The sequence below is a fragment of the Plectropomus leopardus genome, chromosome 20 (assembly GCF_026936395.1).
Source record: "Plectropomus leopardus strain MGB_pleo_1.0 chromosome 20, ASM2693639v1, whole genome shotgun sequence".
Taxonomy (NCBI): Eukaryota; Metazoa; Chordata; class Actinopteri; order Perciformes; family Serranidae; genus Plectropomus; species Plectropomus leopardus.
Genome location: NC_142195.1, coordinates 17,044,728 through 17,062,698, shown reverse-complemented (window position 1 = coordinate 17,062,698; position 17,971 = coordinate 17,044,728). Strand labels below are relative to the sequence as shown.

General features: G+C 36.2%; 2 protein-coding genes across 3 annotated transcripts; both read right to left on the bottom strand.

Moving 5' to 3' along the window:
* Window positions 1-497: 497 nt before the first annotated feature.
* Window positions 498-2,850, bottom strand: rln1 (relaxin 1). The gene is made up of 2 exons (XM_042509866.2): window positions 2,463-2,850; window positions 498-1,416 (listed from the first exon to the last, which is right to left on the bottom strand). The coding sequence occupies exons 1-2, from the start codon at window positions 2,656-2,658 to the stop codon at window positions 1,079-1,081; spliced, it is 534 nt and encodes a 177-aa protein (XP_042365800.1). The 5' UTR covers window positions 2,659-2,850; the 3' UTR covers window positions 498-1,078.
* Window positions 2,851-3,222: 372 nt separating this feature from the next.
* Window positions 3,223-16,945, bottom strand: plgrkt (plasminogen receptor, C-terminal lysine transmembrane protein). Of its 2 annotated transcripts, none has more exons than XM_042508843.2 (5): window positions 16,788-16,945; window positions 16,299-16,400; window positions 7,438-7,568; window positions 6,318-6,427; window positions 3,223-5,401 (listed from the first exon to the last, which is right to left on the bottom strand). In XM_042508843.2, exons 2-5 carry the CDS (start codon window positions 16,377-16,379, stop codon window positions 5,274-5,276), a joined length of 450 nt encoding a protein of 149 aa, XP_042364777.1. In that variant the 5' UTR covers window positions 16,380-16,400; window positions 16,788-16,945; the 3' UTR covers window positions 3,223-5,273. The 2 variants fall into 2 exon arrangements, with proteins under 2 accessions (XP_042364777.1, XP_042364778.1); XM_042508844.2 differs by lacking the exon at window positions 16,788-16,945 and adding an exon at window positions 16,650-16,781.
* Between the last annotated feature and the right edge of the window lie 1,026 nt (window positions 16,946-17,971).

Below are 17,971 nucleotides of genomic sequence, written 5' to 3'. Positions count from 1 at the left end.
ATGAAAGACTGTCAGTTTCTTCAGAGTTGCTGTAAAGCCAAAGAAAATGTTGGTGCCTAATGGATTTTTATTTTTTTCTCCAGATTTTTTTTACTCATACATCCATTATTATGATATATGTTCATCTAGACCAAATATGTTTATTCTGTGTATCATTTTTCATGCAAAGATGTTAAAAAAACAGACTGAAATGGTGGCTCTTTCAAATTTGAGTTTGTTACAGTGTGAATGACAAAAGACTGATTCCTCACCTAATGGCAACAACCAGCTACCTTTAATACATTGATATTAGAGATGCATTTGTACTATATTCCAGGTGTGTATATATTTGTATTAAACAAAATGTGCATTAAAAATGTATTTTAATTTAACGTGGCTTGCTTTTCACATGAAGCTTCATCATATAGTACCCACAGTCAGACAGCTTATAGGTATTTAAAAGTTGTGTTTTGTTCAAGTTTTTCACGATTTCATTTAAACCAAAAATGATATTGTGAGATTTTGTGCAAGGGGTTGTTTGCTTTTTATGTATGCTTTTATCTGCATAACAAAGGGTTAAGAGAAAAGAATCTGCTGTTTTGCAGTGGTGTCCTGAGGGTGTTTGACAGAAAATGATCCAGCAGACGTAATGTTGTGAACAGAGGCCAGCAATAAGTTCACAGCAGCCTAAATGACACTAATGTGTGATATTGGCCTGTGCTAGTATGAACGTACGTAGTTTTGTCAGATAGTCTGCGGGCGAGAATATGGACGCTGTTTATTGCCCCAGATCCTTTCTCCGCATGTAAACAAGTATAGACAGCATATGACACTGCTCAACATTTCATATTAACAGTATTTAAAATTTATTGTCAGTGATGCTGAAAGGGCAACATACAGAACATGATCTTTATTTGAACAAAATACAGTTGAGGAGAATAAATAAAATATTTCAACCATATAATAAAATATGAGGCTAACTATAGCCTATTTAACAGCAGATGTGAACCTCATTCATCTTTCTAACCCGTCCATCACAACATTTTCAAGTCAACCCCTCTGCCATCACCCCGTCCCTCCCTCCCCTCTCCTCATCGTCTCAGCACAAGCGTCCGATATCATTCTTGGTACAGCCCTGGCTACAGCACTTCCCCGCTACACCCAAAGAAAAGTTCCTCTTCTTCTTGCTTGGTATGGCTGCAGCTGGATACCTGTCTTGCCTGCCTAAAACTGTGGATGGCTGAGATCTCTCCTTTAAGTCACTCAGCGACAGCTTGTCTTCTCTGATCCCAAATAGAGCTATAAGGTCTGCCAGGGAGTAAGAGGAGCCGATGTGGAGCGGAGAGTGGTTAGCTGCCATGAGCTCTGCACCAGATTTGAAGGTATGTTGGTTGTCCTCCGCTGAAATGTCACTATAAGAACCCCACTGTAAAGAATCTGGAGGAAAAAAATAAAAAAAATAAATGATAATAATTATAGGAGTAAAATGCAACTTCACAGCAAGAAACAAATTCACATATAAGAATAAGTTCATAAAGGTGCTTTTATTTAGAGATGGTAAAAATGTAAGATGGTAAAATGGTAATTATTCGGCAAAAGGTTTTGTCCAGTTAACGATGATCATGAGCTGACCGTGGCGCTGAAATATAAGCTCTGTCTATCAGCTTTCTTACTAAAACGGTGGCCTGTGATCACCTAATCTGTTGATATGTAATAACTCACCATCTACAGTAACAAGTGCTCTGTAGAAATAATCCCTTTGAAAGCTGTACTCACATCACTATTGTGCTGGGTTCAAACACATTTTACATGTGTTTAAACCTTTGAGCCCTGAGCAAATTGGTTTGATTTCTTTTGAAAACATGGGAAAAAGGCAATGATTAACAAGAACTGTCCTGCATTTTGCAAGAAATTATTGTAAGTATTAGTAAAAGTTGTATTTGGAATATAAAAAAAAAAACTATAAATCAAACAATATGTACAATATGTATAATTGACAATAATAATTATATATTTTAAAGAATTATCATAATATTTGAACCAGTTCAGATTTTGCTTTGCTTTCTACTTTCCTGTTTTGTTTTGTTTTTGTTGCTAATTTTCATGTAATTTTTTGTATTTTTTTAAAAAAAATTAATTTCTTGCTAATTTTGGGGTCACTTAATTCTTAAGTTGCTCATTGCCTTGTTTTTCAGAGAAATCATGCCACTTTTCCCAGGTTTCACAGGGTTAATGTTGGAATGAAGAAAACATTTAGTTTCTTGCCTGTGCGCTCTTTCTTTTTCTTCCCTTTAATAATTCCTTACACTATACCATGGCTATGGGAGAATACTGTAAAATTAAAGGCATATTTTTAAATTGTTAAAAGTAGATTTTACAATAAATTTTAAAGCTTGTCCCCACACAAATTTTTGCACTGAAATTTTTTCCAGTCCAATTGCACAAATAAAGCAATAAATGAAACAGCAGAAATGTTGACTCACCTAAGTCCTCCTCTGTGGAGCGTCTCCACCGGGAGCCTCCGCAGGTGAAAATGACTGCTCTGATGAACTCTCTCCCACACAGTTTCACCCCGTAGTCCCTCGGTATGATCAGTCTGCTCATCACGTCAGCCCTCACACAGTCGCATATGCCAGCGACGCACACCACAGCCACCACAAGACTCAATCTCCACAGCATTTTCACTTGAAAACTAAAAGGAACAAGCCGGCTGGTTTGCGCTGCACGAGAGGGTCAAGCTGAGCTCCACCTCAGGTCTGATCAGTGTTTCGAATCCTGTCAGTTTCCTTCTTGTTTTTTTGTCCGTCTTGTGTTGCAGAGCAGATTTTCCTCTTTTTGCTCCCTCTATAAACCAAGTCACTGATTCACTCCTCAACCTTTGTGTTTAACCCCCACCCCCCCCCCCACCTCTCCCCCTCACACACACACGTCATTTAGATTGATGACAATGACGTACTTGGAGTTCTTTATAATAACAATATTAGGGGAATGTTTTTATGTGAAGTTTGAGTGTGCACATTACTCAGACTAGTTGCAGTGACGATTTTGAGACAAAGAATAGGAAGGCATGTATGATGTCTTGTACACCTCACAGGGAAGAGATTACGATAGTAAGTGCTCCACGCTTCTATTAACACTGTGTCCGTTTTTAATTTTTTAATTATTTTTTAAAGTGGTTTGGTGTTTAGGGCTTTGGAGCTTTGCATCAAACTACTATGTCACAAAATTTGATAGAAGAGAAAGTCTTGGCAATATTTCTTTTTTATTTTCAAATATATTTTCCATAATGTCAAACATGAGTTAAAATTAATACACATCGCATAAATATCAGCACCAGCATATTTTACATCCACTGAATATATCTGTGTTTTTGTGTAACAAAAATGAAAGTTACAGGTGCACCAACTACACCTCTGAAATAAAGCTCCTTAGCACTCTAATTTAACCTCCATAAATGACCAAAAGCTTTAGTGCTTCAGTTTGAAATGATAAAAATCTTTTGCTGTCAGGATAAATATCTGCAGTGTTGAAAATGTTCCCAAATAAAAATTTGATATGAAAATTTTGATCACTCTTTGATTATTGCTTTGACAGCAAGCGTACCTGCCTGACAGGAAATATCAGATATCTAATGTTAAACCCAAAAGTTAAGCATCTAACAAGCAAACACAGCAGAGTTTGTGCACCAAAACAGAGCTAAAAAGCATGTATATTGCATAATGTGAATATTGCATTTGTACGTTTCAGGTTGCAAGAAATACACACCAATGTTTGTTGCTTTGTGTCTGCCTCGTGTGCAAGTAGGCAACTGTTTGCTCAAATATCAGCCGTAATTCCTCGATAACCTCAGACAGTGTGAGGGTTACGTTACTGTGAGTGTGTTGAAGAGTCTGTCGGTCCTCTAGTGGTCAAAAGTCACTTAATGCATCTTTAACTAAAACATGATCAACAAGAATAAAAACAGCTTGTTGAGACATACGCTGTATCCCAATGCCATACGACATACTGACGCTAAGCTTCTTTTTAGGAGCTGTTGTGTTCAAACTGAAAATATGACAAACTAAACTGAAATTAGACAGCATGCCTACTAAAAACCATCGATTGTTGAGTTTGCTGATGATGCACTATCATCCCTCAAAATGTTATGTATAAAAGAAATAGCGCTGCACCAGCTGGTTAAAATAATTTGTGGTGAAACAGCTCAAAATATTAATTCTTTAAGGGGCAATATGTCCTGTCTAAACCTTGATAAGATCAGATACTCAGTTTGTGACTCAAAAAATTCCATAGATGTGGCGATAACCACCAAGAACAGACAAACCAAACACCTGCGTTGGCCGTGTAGTTCTCCTACAGTTTCACTTCTGCAACATCGCCACTAGATGTCACTAAATCCTCCACAGTCTAGATTTTATCCTATGTTTTCTTTATTTAAACTGACAGGTAATAACAGATTATGACATAACTTAATATGACCCTCTCTATCAAAATGATGGACAATGAGAAAGTCTCTCAGGTCTACGCACCCTTTAATATATAGAACTTTGCCTGTAAATGGCGCCTGTGGGGTTGAGGAATAATTCGTGGAAGATTACATGTTGTGTTCCAATATCATCAATGCACTTTCTTAAATTGACATATCTGTTGTGCACTCTAAAGATTTCCTGTGTATAACTTTGTCACTTCTTTAAATTTCAATAAACTTTTAATAAACTTTATTATACTAAACTTTTAATACTAATACTAAACATTTTGATGTCTCTTTGTAAAGTTAAAGTGGCAGTAGCTGTCCAAAGTTGCAGTTACATATTGTATCATTATCTGTTCATATAATATGTAAAAGTATGTTCATAGTTTTTTATAGAAATTGGTAAAATAAGTAACAGATTAGTATGTAGTACATAAGGTTGGGATTTGGTCTGGATTTGGGACACAGCTTCAGTCTCCTTGTAACTAGATTAAACGGGTTGAATGTAATTGAAGCAAATAGTTATACTACAGATTGATTTTATGATATTCTAAAGAACTGACAGTGCATTCCTAATCAACTCAAGTATTTTGTTTGGGATAAAAATATGTGTTTTGCTACTGATGCACCTCTAATAACAATAACCACTGAAATAACTTTAACATTATATCGGGACTTATTTGACCTGAGGTCCATGATACAGAATTAGTGCAAACCATAGACTCAATAGCGTCGAAAAGGCAGTTTGACAGTTTTTTCAAGCAAAAGCAGAATGGGTGAATGCATCGACTGGACGGTTATAATTCTGTCTCAAATAACCAACAAGTCATTTCTCCAAGAAGGAGGTGAGGCTGCTTCGAGCACGGCGGGCTTTCTCTATGCTATCAAAAGTCGGAGTCCCGTGAGGCAAGTCCAGACGGTCATGTTCAGACGTCATGATGCTCTCAGCCTCACCTGATGGTACAATCGAGAAAAAAAAAAGTGTTTTATCGGGGTCAATGGATGTCTGTGAAACCTGCTATTTTTGTCCTTCACATTCAGCAGCTGCGTTATAATCTCTTTTCAAATAAGCTACTTTATTTGTTAATGAGTCATATAATTAATGATAATTTTGGGGTGTCTACAGAGAAAAAATTGAAGATACGATGTATTGTAGTGTTATTATACATGTTACAGTTTTATATGTGTGTATGCTTTGATATTCCAAAATGATTTGGGCATGTGCGATATTGTTATTCATTGAGTCAAATGGAAAACTTGCTACGTCTTTGGGAACAGACATAATTCTATTTTAATGTTATTATTTTTAATATCTGTTGGTGCATTTAGTGTGTGGCATGGAGGGGGCTGCCACTACATTTTATTCTGGATTACACTGAAGAAAAAAATGACTTAAAATGGCAGGAGTGTGTGTATGTGTATGTGTATGTGTAAGTGTATGTCTGACCAACCGCTTAATTCTCACCATTTATATGAATCTGTGATAGTGCTACAGATTAACACTTAGCGTTTCTGAAAAGGGCATTTTTGTTACACTTCTGATGATAGTGGATCTCAGTGTAACAGCTGCCACGAATGTTGAAGCAAATGTGGCTGAAATTCAGTCAATCTTCAAACGTACAAGGTTGTTTGTAGTATTGTGTTCAGTAAAAACTCCTGCGGTTTGTTTTTGGTTTAAAGCTGAACATGAGTCCATGTCTGTTGCTCAGAATTAGGATTAAAATGTGTTAACTAAATATTTTAAAGGTTTCACTACAAAAAATCGTATTTTAAATATATGTGAAAAGAAAATAGATACCACTTTTAAACACATCTGGCCAGTATTAATGTTTGTTCGTGTTGGGTAATGATGACAGCTGGTTAGTCCTACCTCTCATGCGATAAATAAGTGTCCCATAGGCGCTGTCCATCTGGTAGGTCAATATAAAGCCAAGAGGGATGATTGGAGCCAGAAGGAATGGTTTCTTTCTTTTAATGGCACTATAGAAAAGTAGAAAAACAAAAAGAAGACCTTTTTAGTATTTTCCACTATAATAATGTGATAAAAAGATAAGTTAAACAAAACACTCACAGGCTACACAATTATATATACATAAAACTGAATCTGCAATTTGCCTTAAAACACACACCATAATACATCTTGTGAACACTGAATGACAAATTGTGGAAAATGTCAAGTTAACTGAACTCATGATCATTAAGATACTGTCATATATATGCTAGGCTGCTCTAGCACCACCTAGAGGTGTCTCGTGATTCTTAGCAAGACTAAAACTGCCACATGGTTGAACTTGTGTTGAGAACATAAAAAGAGCTTACACAGAGATGCACCAGTGAGGGCTAATAGACTGTGATTCATTTAATATGGACTTAAAGCTGTCATATGCAAGCTAATACAGGTTCTCTCACTGTGCATTTTTAGAGTTAATCGCTAGGTGAATTTTTAAGGGACTAGTTCACCCCAAAATCCAAAATAAACATTATTCCTTTTACCTGTAGTGCTATTAATTAATCTATGTTGATTTGATGTGAGTTGCAGAGTTTACCAGATATCAGCCATAGAGATGTCTGCCTCCTCTCCACAGACCTTGTTGTGAGCAGTTTCATGTAGGAACTATTTTTTTTCTACAGAACTACATCTATCAGCTATCCGTATCGCTGTGCAGAAGGAGGCGTGCACTGAGTTAGCTAATGTACAGCTTAGCCAAGGACGACACCTTTAAAGTTCAACGTACATCTCCTGCTGTCACCACCACGAGCTTCTTGTCCACGAACCACAAGCCGAGTGCCATCTAGTTCCATTATGTTGGAGAAAAGGCAAACATCTCTACAGCTAATATCTCCAACACTCGACAACTCACACCGATTGATAAAAAGCACTACAGGTAAAAGGACAAATATGTATTTTTGATTTTGGGCTGAACTGTTCCTTTAATGTTAAATAATATACCTCGACTTAACTTCTTTGAGTGGTTGTAAATAAAACTCACCCTACAGTGAGTCCAACTGCAGCCACTGTAAAGAAAGTCCCAAAGTATTTGAGAAACTCTCTGGACCAGGCAACCTGCATCGCCATCTGTCTCTCTCTCATCTGGTTCTGCATCAGGATCTGACGCTCCATCTACACACAAACACAAGAGAAAGGACACCATGGATGTCAAAACAGACCTTTAAAACCAAATACGGACTGTGTTATACCTCTCAGTGTGCAACACTTGATGATCAGAAAAACTTGTTTCAGGAATTCAAAATAAAAAAAAAAAAACCAAATACTAGAGCCTATTACTATCTTATCGCAAAAACAAAAAATGATTAGCACCACAAATAACAGAGATATGTTTGGGGCATCTTTATTATATAGTTTGTCACCAGAGTGCACTGAAAAGTTTATTTTTCAAATGCAATATCTTGGCCACATTTAGCCTGGAGCTAAATTTGATGAATAGTATGTTTTAGTTATTTGTTTATGGGAAAAAGAAGATGCATGCTATACATGCTACATGTTATTGTGCATCCCTAGAATAAAGTAATTATTGGTTTATCACAGAAATGAGACAGACAGTCAGAGGGACAAAGACAGGGTCAAAGGAATGAGGGACAGCTACTCTAGTCTCAGAAACATCTTGTCCATACTGATGAAGCTCGGTCAGATGAATCTTTTGTCTGCTTTCCTGTTTGACGCTCACTCACATCTACATGCACACATACGTGTTTCCTGCATGACAATTGCTAATTACTAAGTGACATTCTCATTTAAAAAGCCTCTTTATTATCAAAGAAATGAATGTGTCAAAGATGAGCTTTTATTTCCATTTGACATTAACTCACTGAGGATGCAAAGAAAAAAAAAGACCACAGAACCATTCAAATGAGTCAATGATGCAAGTGGATGACAAAAATTACAACATGTCTGAGAAGCAATGCTTTGATTTCTGACTTTTTACTCATATACAGTTCAACTTCACATGACACTAATATGAAGCTTAAATGAATCAAACTGACTGGTGGCACACACTTACTCATCGGTACTGCTAAATTAGCGTACATTCGCTTAATTACTTGCCCTTTATACACCCTTGCATATCCATATTATATTTTATACCACTGTCAATAGTGTATAGACTATCCTATAGATTTATTCATATTTATACCACAGTACATCTTTAGGATTTATAGTGTGTACACAGCATTCCTTTAATATATCTATTTGTGCACTTGCACACTGTGCATGTGCACTGCCTACCGTAACAGCTGTACATTTCACGTAATTCATATACCGTATCTTAGCGTATTCAATACACACCTGTACCCTGTGCCATGAAAATAAAGCTGAATCTAATCTAATTAAATAAATATGGACTACAAAAAACAGAGATTAACAGGGACAACAATATTTATTTAAGCGGTCTAGGGATAGGCGTGAGTACTTGATATGGACGTTTGTATTTATTTAAAGACATATCAAGCCTAAGTAATAAATATAAATGTAATTTTACTCTCTTCTAAATTAACCGTTTACAGCTTTTGGACATGATGCAGAGATGTAACTGCTATCTATTAATATCTGCACTGATCCATATGGCAAAAATGATAGAGCTGCACAACAACAGATAACATTCAGTGTTTTCAGTAAGATATATCTCGATGTAATGTTACAGACAGAATGGGGAGCAGATGTAAGAGTGACGTTTGGAAGTACTTTGACACAACACACAAAATGAATGTAGATGAATGTTATGTAGACTAATCTCTACAGTCTGAATAGTGCAGAAAGATAGGCTAACCCCAACCTTAACCTGCATTTTTGCTTTTCTGTTCATTTCAGATCCTATTTTGTGTTAGATCTTATTTTTTTGCTCGTACTCGAGTCCACTATAATAATTAAATGTGAGTACCTGTATGGAAATTACTTAAAATCCCTCATTAAAACATTTTCCAAACACACAGACTGACTTGTATCACTGAGAGAATTAAAAAAAAAACTCTTAACATGCCACAAATGCTGCAATCAACTAACTTAACACTGTGAATACTTGTTGAGGGCACTTCATACCCTGCATACCCACATGGATGGACATTACTAAAGTGCACAGAATTAAGAAGTACTGTTTTATTTGGGCTGCTGTTGAAATTTGAGTCCTTGCAAGAAACTCAACAAAACATCTACATGTAGGTGACAGAGAAAGACACTTTTGAGCTACGCTATAGGGTGCAGGAGTTTCTGAATGTACAAGTCAGTTAATTTAAACACTGTTTCATGAAGGAGCCGCCCTCATATTGACCAACTCCCAGCATTTGATTTGCTTAACTCATCAAGATGAATAAATAACGGGAACCCTGATGAACAATTCCTTGGGGCCTGACAGTAAGAATAATCAAATTTTCAATCATGGAAAATTGTCTTTCAGTTAAATAAAATTATAATTCACATTTCTGGTTAGTAATGTTTCCATATAGTGACAAATTTTTTTAAATCAAAGCTTTATGTAGATTTCATACATCTGCCTTTTATGTTTATCTAGATCTAATTCACAAGGCAACTCTTCTCACAGAAACTGTAACAGCACCAATCAAAAACCTTTGTTAGTTAATACATAATAGAATTTATTTTTCCTGTTTTGACAGTGTGAAGAAACACAAATGGGGTGATTTGCTACTAATAACAGTCAGTTGTAAAGTACAAAGAAAGGTGTAAAACTAAGAAAACACGTCAGGAGGGTTATTATGTAATCACCGGGCTAAGATCCATTCGGTAAAAGCACAGTAAAAGGTACTTCTGTTGAGCACAATCAATGTGTATCTAATATGGTTGGTAAGCATGCTGTCACACTGATTGAGGGGAAGTTATAATTGGTTGTTGAGCAGAATTGAAAACAGCTGTGAAAAAATGGTTGTTTTCAGGGTTGCCGGGTAACAGTAAAGAGTGGGAAAGGGTTCAGGTTTATAAAAAAAAAAAAAGTTTGCATTACAACAAAAAAATCCCCTCAACACATTTAAGCTATAAAACATTAAAGGAAACCATCCATAGCATCATTTAATCATAAGCTGGTAATACAGGTATGCACTTCCATGTATGCATAAGAAATTTCTATGTACATTTTGCTACTGTATTTCATCATGAAACTTGGAAAAAACTTTGAAATCCACAACAGTAATAAAGCTGACTACAACTACTTCCCCTTCCTGGAAAGAGAAGGCTACAAACTTTTGAATGCCCCAAGGGTGAGTGTGTCATACTCCAGAGATATACTGGGTGGAGTAAAGTTTCAAATTATTGGAAATTACAGGAGCTCTCTCTGCCATCAACTGTACCAGTTCTCTGTGGCTCTACTGCGGTAAATTAGTGACCATAGTGACCTCCAGAACACGTCATAAAATGAGACAAAGCTGAAAGAAAACAAATGCAGCAGGTGTTGTTAATAAGTCAATGAGTTTTGATTAGACCCCTTTCTGGGAACAGTAAGGGGAGATTACCATTATTTCATTCCCTTATGATCAAGAAATGTGTAATGAAAAGGACAGTCATTCCTTCGCTCATCATGGTTGCAAAACAGGAACCAGAGATACGAGATGTCTGCTTTGATATAAACTACATGGAAACTACCCACTGCTTGTCATTGATTTTATCCCATTAGTCACCTGTGTGTGAGTTGGGCGGTGAATAATTGATCTGTGGATCTGTTCAGAGCTGATCAGATCAGATTGATGGAGAGGAGCAGCTACTGCAGAGGCGAGTTAGAGCGAGGGCTGTACCCAAATCAGAATTATGTCTGTCGAGTCAGGTTCGGCCGGTAAATATGAATATCCCAGGATTTTTTTTTTTTTTCCCAGAAGTTTTATAATTCAATTATATAACAATAATTATACAATTATATATAATAATTCAATCTTGATCATTTTGATGTCATTAGCTGCGTTTACATGCACACTTTTTGTTCGTCTGATTGAAATCAATCTGATTTCAGATCAACTGTTTACATGGGATGTCCTCTAAAACGATCTGGTGTTTACACGTGCTGAGACATGTAAACGAGCAGCTGTGTGACATGCGCAAAAATTATGAATATAGTAACTTGACAGGGCTGCCAACTTTCGCATTGACCATGAGGCACATGCAACTGACACTTTTCACACGCTCTCACATCACAATTGAATTTTCTCGTAGTGAAAAATAAATAACGGAAAACTTCTGACAGCAGCAGTAAGTGGGTTACTATGGTTACAGGGCAATCCAAGCCGCTCAGAAAGACTTTTTCCTTTAGACTTACATTAGGAAAGAGACATCAGTAAATTAGTGGAAATTTTTTTGTAAGCGTCACAACCCCTGCGAAATGAAATTTCACTATCAAGATTTAATCTATTCAGTTCAATAACATTTGAAAAGACTTAAAAGAGCCGGAAGACTACATCTTTGACCGCCATTCAAGCTAGCAACACACTAAACTAGAAGTAATTCGCTCCGGGTAATGTGCAGAAGTTACCCGCTCAGGCATTCTCAGCTGCGCTACGCCACCACAAATCTCTAGTGTGCATGCCATATAGGCCCCATAATGCAGAAAATCCAGGTACTTTCATTATGCAGAAATATTGGGTTTTTGCTTAAAGTGCTACTGAGCAGTTCTCATAGGAATTAACGTTGCCCCGCCTCCGTGCTGTATCCAGATCTTCTTAATACATCCATGAAACTAACAGCTAAAATGGATATTAACCCTCTGTTCAGCACAGTATTTGCTGTTCTTTTGATACTCTTAATCAAGCAACAGCACGATACCATCGTACTTCTACTGGAGGTTATAGAGGAGAAGAAGGCCAGCACACAGATCATCCACAGAAAGAACGCTTCATCGTTTACATGATACAAATTTTCTTTTGATCGGTTTATAAAAAGGTTTATGCAACCAATTGAAATTTGAATCAGTTTGGGTCTGTTTTCAGTTGATTGAGGTGTTTATATGGATCATGTTTAATCGGTTTTTAAACTCATTCTAATCAGATCAGTAGCCTCTTATTGCACAGTCTTTTTTAATGACTGCTGGAGGGCATCCTTACAATGCTTTTATGTGTTTTTTGTTTCATTTTACGCTATTCTGTTGATTGTTGAGACCTTGAGGATGCAAGACAAATTTGTGTGAAAACGGAAAATAAAGTATCACCTTATCTTATTTCAACATGCCTATTAATTTACGTCACAGAAAAACTTCTCAAAAGTTTAATATTGTTTAACAGCAACCAGTTTACAATTGGCAAAATCATCATTCAATTTATAATGTAAAGGATAATTAAGCAAGATAACATATCCAACTGTCAGCTATTGGCATATGACCGTTTTTGTTACTATTTCTGACATATTTTGGTTAATTTAAGTAATTGGGGTTCGATACCCTGAACATGCTGTCTGTCAAAAATAATTAAGGCACCTTGTATTTCTCAAAGACCAACTTATATGTGACACACTTAGTTAAAATGACAAAGAACCAGTACTACCTTTATCTACATGTGTCCTTTAAAAAGAAGACAAAATTGTGTCTCTGTTGGTTTGAAGGCAAGCTTGGACAAGCGGATGAGACAGTGTCTGGACAGAGCAGTGAAGAAAAAGTGAAAGACAGAAATGAGCCACGATGAGTTCACTCCAAAAGTGACAAGGTGAGAGAAAAGCTGAAACATAAGCGGGAAATTCACTGACATTTTCTAAAGGCTGCAAGCATACACAAAGCAGGACTATTCCTGGAAAACTGACAAAAACTAACACACAAATTATCACGGTCAACATACTGAAAGAGGTGGATGTAACAGACAGGAAGAGGAAAAACAATAACACATTATACAATTTATGACACAAACACATAGAGAGATATTATGGCTATCATGTCATTTGCTCTTATATGTCCTGAAATTTTTTTTCTTGACAATTTAAATACAAAAATGTTTTATTTTTTTAATCATATGTAATTGTTTTAATTATAATGCAAAAATAAAAAGCAAAATTTAAACAACTCTAAACATGTAAAGCTGTTTTGACTTCTGCTTTCTATTCAAATGTGCTTTACACAAAATCCTGCAGTGGACAATAGAAGAGTTTGACTGTGATTCATATTAACATTTTGGTCAGTATATCACATAACTGGTTTAGCCTTGTTCCTTTCATCTCAGGGATATACATATAGCTAATACTAAATACAGATTACTTTTATTGTTTTTTTCTGTATGCTCTAACTAATATTAAATCATAGCACTTCAGTTTTAGCTACTATGCACTGACTTCCAGTACCTTTTATCAGTGTTTATATGATTATGAATTGCATGTAAGCCACATCATGGCAGAAGCTTCAATTTGACTATGTTAAACCTCCCAGGGTGCCAGTCATCATATGACCCACAGCTTTGAGCCGTCCACCGAAGCTAATTTAAAAACACAGGAGTTTTTTGCAGGCTTTATTCGATTCAAAAGGTGATCAACTTGGCATTTTTCCAAAATTTTTTCCTGCATAACTGTCCACTGTGTAGGATTTGGGGTCATCAATAAGCAGAAATGGTATATAATATTTATAACTATGTTTTAATTAGCACATAATGAGCTAAAAATAAGATTTTTTGAATTTTTGTATCCTTAAATTCAGGAGGTCTAGATTAAGCCATTCGCATTTTGCGTCAGGCAGTGTAGTACTCATTGCTAGATGCCACTAAATCCTACACACTGTACCTTTAATTGTACTAATTAATTAATTGTGTCCACTTTTTTAAAAATAGTTTTACCAACATTTGTCAGCCTTTAGCCACTCTCGAATCACTCCGTGTACTACTGTACTTTTTTTATGACAGGAGTTTTCTGTTAAATGCTCTCCTTCCTGTCAGGTGCTTTCAAACAAGTCTAAAACATTGTGGAGTGGTTTCACTTCTCACCTTTTTCACTTTCAAACCCACTCAAGTTCAATGACTGTGAATAACATCCAACCCTATTATTAGCAGCCAACACACATATTGAATAAAGAAATAATAAAAACTTCATTGACGTCATTTCACAGCTGCTGTTTTATCCTCAGCATGTGCATCACATATATCAACACATATAAAATTAATATTTAAGATGGACACTGTGGTTCACACACAAAGCCCCAGTGGATCAATTAGCTTTTACGAAGTGACTTGAAAACACTGGCGAGCAATCATCTCTGACACCTTAATGCATGGGGAGGCAACAGTGTTTCCTTTTCAGACATTCTGAAATTGCCAGGGTCAATGCTATTCATTAAATGTGGAGATGTAAAAATGCAATTTCACTATTGAAGATGAAAGAAAGCAGCAAGATTATTTCCTGTTACAGACGGTAATGTATTCAACTATTAGCGACCCTGAAGATTTTTTTGGGCTGTTTGACACTCAAGTATGTTTTGTTCATCTAAGATCTGACAGGTTAAATGTATCAATCAAAATATATTATCACATAATAATTTCAAGCAGGCAGACAGATAATGGTCAAATGAGTAATGTCTTATTAATTGTATTCAAATGTGATTCTGAGTCATAAATATTAAACTATCTCTAGTAAGTTAAGTGAATGAAACAATGTAGATCCACTACAACAATACTTATTTGCCTCAGCGTCATTGTTATGACGTAATGAGGGCGCTCTGAAACTCAATTGCCAAACCCTTGCCATCAATCAATAGTATTAATCATCTGAGAGAGCAGGAGAATATTACGGGGCAGAAAGTTGGATAATGTCATTTGTGTTATGACAGTCACACATCCCACCTGCTGCTCCGCAGCTTACAGGCATGAATAAATTCCAAAAAGGAGGAGAAGAAAAAAACAATCCTTTATTTAAATGAAATAATGTGTGCTAAAAAAAAACTTTGGTCTCTATATGGAAATGCAGAGATTTGAACTGAAGCTTCCATACCTAGATACTACACTGAGTGATTCAAAGAAAAGACAGAACACGAGTCTGACAAGACAGATGGACAGGATTGACAGACGGTTTTCACAGAAGATATGTTGGCCCATCATAGTAAGAAAACTACAAATGTGACAAATTAAACTAACAATTACGGATGCATGATAATATGGGCACATCATCAGTATCGACCGATATTGTCTTTCAAATAAAACATCAATATCGGCCAGCATTTATATATATACATATATATATATTACTTTGTGTTTTTTGGCAAAGTAAGCACGTGCAAAACATCAACACTATATTAAAGTACTTTCCTTCTTTTCTTTTGCACATTGACTGAATATTACATACATTAAATAACACTGTATTTTATTTCTCCATCTGCTGGTGGGCCATCACATTAAGAGTATGCATAATGCGATGTTAGGTCCACTACAGAAGAGACTTAATGACCATTGGAGAAAAAGTGGATATGTCAATATCTCATAGGCTTTTTCATGAGGGAACCAGGGTGATGCTAACTTCCATGTTGGCCTAGAGAAAAATATCATCTCTCATGTACTCTACTGAAAGGTGAAATATTCCTTCAAGGTCCTCTTTGTGTCAGCTGTGTACATTAGTTGTGTGTTGAAAACTCAAATATTCCTAATCAAAATTACAGGTCATCACCTCACCACACGATGAATCTGGGGTTTCAGGGGCATTGTGGGCATTGTGTCTGCTTTGCACAGTGGGTAGTATATTTTGATTTTCTACCAAAGACACATAAAAATGAGATACAATCCATGCCACATTAGATCAAAACATAATTTAAGCAAGTCACTTCCATGTTTCACCTGACACAGGCACCACATGGTTGCAGGTGAATGGAGTAAGCCGTAAGTGCAAATGAGATCTTTTGAGCAATCATGTTGTTTTTAATACTATTTGAGAGTGTGCACCTTCACTCACCTGCAGCCGTGCATTGTGGAGCATGAACTCTTGCTGCTTTTTAAAGTTTGCATCCATGGATTTGGACAGTAGAAATCCCATGGTGGCGGTGTTACTGTTCACCTAAAGACACAGTTACTCAAAGTTATGCTGCAGTCAAACTTAACGTAACTTACACAAATACAATGTATAGAGGTTCAAACTTTATAAACTTTGTTTCACTGTACTTTAGTTTAGCCGCCGACTCTCATTTCAGTGCTTCTGTCCAAAATGCTAAAACCATCTAACGTGCAAATGTTGCTAATGCTAGGTGCTAGCAACACGTAGCGTTAGCAAACATAAAAATACTTAACGTGTGCTTTGTAGGCTCACCTGTGTGTGTTAATTTGGCTTACAACCGTGCAGTAATACTACTACTGACAGCTCTCCACGCTTCGCCTGACAAGTGTCTGTTTTAACCTTGAGTGGTAACTGTTAGCTGGGTTAGCTTAAAATGAAGGCTTTACGTACCTAACACACGTTGAAGACGGGAAGCTAGATAATATAATGATACTTGTCATAAAAGCAGGACTGACAAGGATTTCAAGGGCATGTCTCTTCAAAACAAAAACGTGTACACCGCCTTAAACGACTGACTTCCTGTCTGTGGGTCTGTCATCATTGGGTATAAATAAAAAAACTAAACTTCCGGTTAAACTTTCAAAATAAAACAAAAAGCACGTGTGTAGCAATGCTAAACAAGAAGGATGCTTTCCAAAGTCAAAACTTATATTACAGGGGCATTTTAATGACAGTCTACCACGAGAATAAGATACTGTAAACTCACTTTAAATCATGATCGTGATTTTTCAACTGGGACAAGTCACAATCATGATTCAAATGAATTAATTCAAACCAGTTTAGTCACACGGTTTTGCTCTGACCTTGAGAAAAATGTACATTTCACACGCGGTTCTTGTATTCAAGAGTTATGCTAGTGATTTTCTCAGACATAGATTCAGAAATGCATTAATATCTATAGTCTCTGGCACTGTACAGGCCATAGTCCTAGTGCAGTTAAATGAGAAGTGACTCCCTCTGCTGGTGTCATTGGGTCTATTCTTCCAAATTCAACAGTGGTTTGCTTTTCAGTCAGTGACTTGTTTGCCTTAAGAATCAAATATATATGTCTCAAAATTACAAGGATTTTTCTGAGGATTACAAATGAATTATGTAGAAACGATGAGCCCTCAGATTGAATGAGGATTTGACCACTGGGTCAGCATTAAACAATAAAAATCACTTGATTTATAAAGTAATTTAAGTGATTTTAATTAAAATAATGTTTTGGACTAGTATGTATATCGTATAATATAAAGTAAATGTAAATAGATTGATCATGGGAAGATTATGAGACAATAGGCCATGACATGTAGACTTTGTGGAGGGTTTACTTCTTTTTTTGTTTTTTGGTTGTTTTCTCTTTGTAGTTGTTCTATATTTTTGTGGTTTTATGTTTGTTTGTGGATATTTTGTGTATCCTTGTGGGTGTTTTCTGTCTCTTTGGGGTAAATGTGTGTCTTTTGTAGTTATTTTGTACTCTTTAAAGTTCCTTTGTATCTCTTTGTGGTAATTTTGAGTCTTTTTCTGGTTGGTACATGTTCTTTTGAGTGACATTAGATAGATAGATCTAAGCCATTACAAAGAGTTAGGTT

Excerpts from the sequence above, each read along its gene's own strand:
- plgrkt (XM_042508843.2), bottom strand. The coding sequence starts at position 16,379 with ATGGGATTTCTACTGTCCAAATCCATGGATGCAAACTTTAAAAAGCAG. Across the intron at positions 7,569-16,298 it reads TCCACAATGCACGGCTGCAG|ATGGAGCGTCAGATCCTGAT; the intron begins GTGAGTGAAGGT and ends GTTTGTGTGTAG. Across the intron at positions 6,428-7,437 it reads GCAGTTGGACTCACTGTAGG|TGCCATTAAAAGAAAGAAAC; the intron begins GTGAGTTTTATT and ends ACTTTTCTATAG.
- rln1 (XM_042509866.2), bottom strand. The coding sequence starts at position 2,658 with ATGCTGTGGAGATTGAGTCTTGTGGTGGCTGTGGTGTGCGTCGCTGGC. Across the intron at positions 1,417-2,462 it reads CTCCACAGAGGAGGACTTAG|ATTCTTTACAGTGGGGTTCT; the intron begins GTGAGTCAACAT and ends TTTTTCCTCCAG.